Below are 6,031 nucleotides of genomic sequence, written 5' to 3' on the forward strand. Positions count from 1 at the left end.
AGGTTCCTCAATTATGAGGCTTGCATCTAATTATTGTATCAAATGAATGAGTAAAGGTGAAACTATTTGCGAAATTATGTAATGTGATGTTAACCTTTTAAAATGAGGGAATTAGCCTTCATTGTAAAGGTTGACTGTCAGTAGCCACGCCCAAGTGAATAGGCATTGGTTGGAAATCATGAACCAACCCCTTTTCTACATTTCTAAAAAAGCCCCCATGACCCAATGTCATGGGGGCTAATAACGGGAGTACTTGTCCTCATGTTTAAAAAGGGCTAATTCTAATTTCAACCCTACAGGCCAGGAAACATGAGAGCTTGCACTACACGTGAAATGGTATGAACTCTGAACTAACTGATCACTTAAAAAGAAGTGAGTCCTAGTTGACAGCCTAACAGACTGCAGCTGGAAAGGTAGCAAATCTAGTACGAGAACACTGATCGACGTGGACGAATCTCCAGAGTGAGATGAACCTCTCAGACCAGATAACCAACAATTTACCCACGTTCAGATGTGTAAGGGTTTTCCTCCTCTTCATCTGAAGAGGAGAGGCGAGAAGGATCGGAGGACCAATATGCGGCGTGGTAAGTGTCCATGGTTCTTTTAATAAGAAATACTTAACATGAACACAACTGAATACAAAAACAATAAACGTGAAAACGAACGAAAACCAAAACAGTACCGTGTGGTGAAAAACACGGAAACAAACACCCACCAACAAACAGTGAAACCCAGGCTACCTAAGTATGATTCTCAATCAGAGACAACTAATGACACCTGCCTCTGATTGAGAACTATACTAGGCCGAAACATAGAAATCCCAAAATCATAGAAAAACAAACATAGACTGCCCACCGCAACTCACGTCCCCTGACCATACTAAAGAAATACAAAACAAAGGAAATAAAGGTCAGAACGTGACAAGATGAGACTGACGTGAGGTAAAGAATAATTCATTGACAGAAGACTAATTGATCAGATATTCAAACATTTGAAGAGTTATATTTGGAAAATTATAACTTTGTAATCTGAATATTTTCAGTGGTGCCCCAACTTCCTAGGTAATTAAATTGACATGATTAGTTTAATCACATAATAATAATAATTACAGATAATTGATTTGATACAATAACAGTATTCACCTTTAATGATACCAAAGACAACACCAGACTCTGGAATTTCACAGATAATTGAATTCAGTGACTTTAGAAAGGATTGGATTACAGCCTGAATTTAACAAATCTCACCCATCTACACAAAATACCACATCATGACAAAGTGACATTTTTTATTTTTTTGTTGTAAAATGATTGAAAATGTCTTAGAAATATCTAATTTACATAAGTATTCACACCCCTGAGTGTTAGAATCACATGTGGCAGCGACTACAGCAGCGAGTCTTTATGGGTACAGTACCAGTCAACATTTTGGAAACACCTACTCATTCAAGGTGTTTTCTTGATTTTATTTGTACTATTTTCTACATTGTTGAATAATAGTGAAAAATTCAAAACTATGAAATAACACATATGGAATCACGTAGTAACCAAAAAGGTGTTACAAAAATCAAAATAGATTTGATCTTTTATATTCTTCAAAGAAGAACCTTCTTCTTCACCCTTTGCCTTGATGACAGCTTTGCACACTCTTGGCATTCTCTCAACCATCTTCATGAGGAATGCTTTTCCAACGGTCTTGAAGGAGTTACCACATATGCTGAGCACTTGTTGGCTGCTTTTCCTTCACTCTGCGGTCCAACTCTTCCTAAACCATTTCAATTGGGTTGAGGTCTGGTGATTGTGGAGGCCAGGTCATCTGATGCAGCACTCCTTCACTCTCCTTCTTGGTCAAATAGTCCTTACACAGCCTGGAGGTTTGTTTTGGGTCATTGTCCTGTTGAAAAACAAATGATAGTCCAACTAAGCACAAACCAGATGGGATGGCGTATCGCTGCAGAATGCTGTGGTAACCATGCTGGTTAGGTGTGCCTTGAATTCTAAATACATCACAGACAATGTCAACAGCAAAGCACCCCCACACCATCACACCTCCTCCTCCATGCTTCACGGTGGGAACCACACATGCGGAGAACATCCGTTCACCTACTCTGCATCTCACAAAGACACGGCGGTTGGAACCAAAAATCGCAAATTTGGACTCATCAGACCAAAGGACAGATTTCCACCAGTCTAATGTTCATTGGTTGCGTTTCTTGGCCCAAACAAGTCTCTTCTTCTTATTGGTGATCTTTAGTAGTGGTTCTTTGCAGCAATTCGACCGTGAAGGCCTGATTCACACGGTCTCATCTGAACAGTTGATGTTGAGATGTGTCTGTTACTTGAACTCTGTGATGCATTTATTTGGGCTGCAATCTGAGGTGCAGTTAACTCTAATGAACTTATCCTCTGCAGCAGAGGTAACTCTGGGTTTTTCTTTCCTGTGGCGGTCCTCATGAGAGCCAGTTTCATCATAGCGCTTGATGGTTTTTGCGACTGCACTTTTAAGAAACTTTTAAAGTTCTTGACATTTTCCGGATTGATTGACCTTCATGACTTAAAGTCATTCTGGACTATCGTTTCTCTTTGCTTATTTGAGCTGTTCTTGCCATAATATGGCTATCTTCTGTATACCACCCCTACCTTGTCACAACACAACTGATTGGCTCAAAAGCATTTAGAAGGAAAGAAATTCCACAAATGTACCTTTAACAAGTGTCATGGTTGTCCTGTGAGGATCACAATGGGTCAGATCAGCTTGACAATAGCTGATAATAACCAGACCCTCTCCCCCCTGCAAAGGGGGGAGGAGGGCACTGGGCCGGTTTTGACACCTCCACACCCGGTCGTAAATTAAGCAGTAAATTAAGAGTACTCTCTCTCTACCCTCCAGTGTTGGCTAAAGGACTTTCCCTTTGTCTCCAGAGACTTCTGCCCCCCAAAAACTCTAACGTCCAAAAAAGTGGATAATGGAACAATAATTCTAACATAAAGAACATGAATGGTCAGTGGGGAGATATGGAAAACTAATGTCATATGGTTGATTGTTTTGTGATGCCATTAACCCTTGTGGTCAGACCCGCACAGTTTAAAAACACTCAAGACATTCAAAGAATCAAGTAAAAAAAGCCCAAACTTTATTTTGTCTCGTCAGACTTTTCAGGAAGAAGAAATACAAAAACGTTTAAGGACCTTCCAGAACGAAGGGAACCTTCTGCTCCAGACTACATGACAAGTCATCGAAGAGACACGGACAACTAAGAAGGACACTTTGTTGGTTACTACATTATTCAATATTTATCATGTTCTTGATGATAGGGGGCAGACACCAGAGAGGATTGTGTTTATCATGTTCTTGATGATGGGGGGGGCTGGGTGAAGATCATGGGGGAGGTGGTGGGCAAGGGTCATCTCCCAGGTATCCAGCAGCATCACATCCAGACCCCTGAACATGGCCTTGAGCACCCTGTCCAGCTGGGTCAAGATCCAGTCACTGTTGATGAAGTTGTCCTTCCTTTGGTCCAGGTTGGCAGAGCGCACAACTACTACGGTCCCCGGAGCTCGGTTCAGAAGGCGAACCACCGCCCTTCGAATACGTCGTAGTCGGCGAATGTAGGCCTGCAGAGGGAAAAAGCTGAAATGGGTCGAAACGCTGATGACGACAACAGTGTCTGAACCACCGGCCAGGCCGTCCAGCTCATTAGCTACATAGTGCAGCTGACTGACACTGAGAGGGGGCCAGAATATGGGGGGGCCGTGGCAGCGGTACTTCAACAGGATGTTATTGGGTATGTTCACTGCCATGAATGGCCCCGCTCTCACATGACTTCTAAGGTTGAACTTCTTCAGCTCTGTGAGAGAGAGAGAGATGAATGTTGAGAGAAAGAGAGATCATTTTTACACACCTGAGACACAGTCGGGTGTAAGATGTAATAGGTTTGGCAAACAACACTCACCTGGCACAAAGCTGGTGAGGTAGTCATAGTACTGTCTAACGGTGGAGTCTCCGTACATGTACACCTGCTTGCCCTTCAGACACTGAATAACAGCAGCGGGGTCGTTAAACTGGCGTATTACGACACCATCCAGCGCCCGCCATGACCCTTGGTAGTAATACCCAGAGGGAGGGGTCCTGGAGGGGAGGGGAGGGGTCCTGATAGGTGCTGCCGCTACACTGCTGCTTTCCTCATCTGGTTTGTCTGAAATGTGGAAGTTGCCGTGATGCACAAAGCTCCCATCACTTTACAGATACAATCACATTTTTTCTTCACACTCTGCAATAATTTTAGCAAAATTCCCACCTTTCTCCTTTGGCAGCACAGTGACGCTATCAGAGCCCGTTGCATGAATATGCACGTTTATGTTGATGCCACTAAAAAAAAAATGTTTGAATAATTTTACGTTATTAGAAAAAAAACTGTAGCAAGAAATACCATTCAACCAAACATATAATCTGGGGGGGGGGCAAGCATAAATACTGCGTAGCAGCAAGATGAAACAGACAGTGCACTTTGCACTTGATTCAATCACCCAAGTTCATCACTATAGCTGTGAAATTAAAAGGTAATTTCCCATTGAGCCGTGAATGCAGTCTTCGCTACAGCGCTAACATTGCCTTTCAATGTCAAATCGTGCTACAACGCTGAACTTCAGCCTTACGGATTGAATCGAGTCCTTATTCACACACACATTATGTTTTACCTCCTACTAACCTCTGGAAGAGCAGCGCTTCTTTGCTGGTCAGATGTTGCAGATATGTCTGGGAGCCTGCCTTGAAGTGGTTGATCCGTGTGTCACAAGCCAGCTGCTTGGGCTTGTAGCAGAACCAAGGTTCCCCCGTACGGGGGTCTGTGTAATCGCACAGTGGCTGCTGGTTGTTCGGCAGACACAGGTTACACTCGGTGGTCTCAGACAATAATCCAGAACGGAATAGGCTCTTGGAAGGCACCCAGTTTAGCCGTTCCTCTTGGAAGCGTCGTAGAAGAGAAACTGCCTCGCTAGGATGGACCAGTGTCACCTCCACCCATACGGACCCTTCCCAGAGTAACGGAAAAATAGCAGAGTAGGTCCCATTCAAGTGGTCTAGTACCTGTCCTGCAACGCCCGCACCCAACTCTGGGGAGTGCAGCCGGGCCAGCAGGAAGTCCCCGCCACGGCTCTTGGGACACCCCTGGAAATCGTTCATAAGGACCAGAGCCTCTAGCTGGTCCCCGACGTGCCTCTCTCTCCCTCCCCCTGCTGGAAGGATTGCAAACAGACTGTGTGCAGGGTCACTGGTCTGGTCGAGGGGTGTCGTCACGGGCAGAGGCTCTGGTCCGGCGATGGACTGCAGGAGGGAACAATCTTCCAGAGCCTCCTCGGTAGAGGGCTCCTGGACCAGGTGGCTACAGAAGAAGCTCAGCTTGCGATCGAGGCAAGGAGGAGAGCCCTCTGAGTGGATGTGGCTTAAGTCCAATGTACTGTTGAGCTTCCACTATGGAGGAGATTAGAGGTCACTAAAGGGGAGAGGTGTGTAGGCTGATGCAGGTAGATAGTGATAGAAGCAAGGTCCTCACCTCCAGAATGTTGATGTTATGGAACAGGAAGAAGAGGCCTGACAGAGCCAGCAGGAGGAAGATGCAGACATATTTCGACTGACAATCCCACATGGCTCCTGTCTAGGGTTCCAAAGGGAGGGTATTTTAATGGAATCTTTATTAATTCAGAAGGTATTCAGACCACTTCCCTTTATCCACATTTTCTTATGTTACAGCCTTATTCTAAAATGCATTAAATATGTTTTCCTCATCAATCTACACACAATACCCCATAATGATATCACAATACCCCATAATGACAAAACGAAAACAGGTTTTTAGAAAAAACAGAAATAACTTATTTACATAAGTATTCAGACCCTTTTGCTATAAGACTCAACATTTTTGCTCAGGTGCGTCTTGTTTCCATTGATCATCCTTGAGATGTTTTGACAACTTGATTGGAGTCCACCTGTGGTAAATTCAGTTGATTGGACATGATTTGGAAAGGCACACACC

The 6,031-nt window shown here is 44.1% G+C and overlaps 1 protein-coding gene across 1 annotated transcript; it reads right to left on the reverse strand.

Annotated features, from left to right (window-relative positions):
- Nucleotides 1-3,118: 3,118 nt before the first annotated feature.
- Nucleotides 3,119-5,727, reverse strand: LOC112241405 (NXPE family member 3-like). Its single transcript, XM_024409504.2, has 5 exons — nt 5,552-5,727; nt 4,709-5,469; nt 4,298-4,368; nt 3,953-4,195; nt 3,119-3,847 (listed from the first exon to the last, which is right to left on the reverse strand). Exons 1-5 carry the CDS (start codon nt 5,642-5,644, stop codon nt 3,297-3,299), a joined length of 1,719 nt encoding a protein of 572 aa, XP_024265272.1. The 5' UTR covers nt 5,645-5,727; the 3' UTR covers nt 3,119-3,296.
- Nucleotides 5,728-6,031: the final 304 nt, after the last annotated feature.

The sequence above is a fragment of the Oncorhynchus tshawytscha genome, unplaced genomic scaffold (genome assembly GCF_018296145.1).
Source record: "Oncorhynchus tshawytscha isolate Ot180627B unplaced genomic scaffold, Otsh_v2.0 Un_scaffold_3804_pilon_pilon, whole genome shotgun sequence".
NCBI classification, from domain to species: domain Eukaryota; kingdom Metazoa; phylum Chordata; class Actinopteri; order Salmoniformes; family Salmonidae; genus Oncorhynchus; species Oncorhynchus tshawytscha.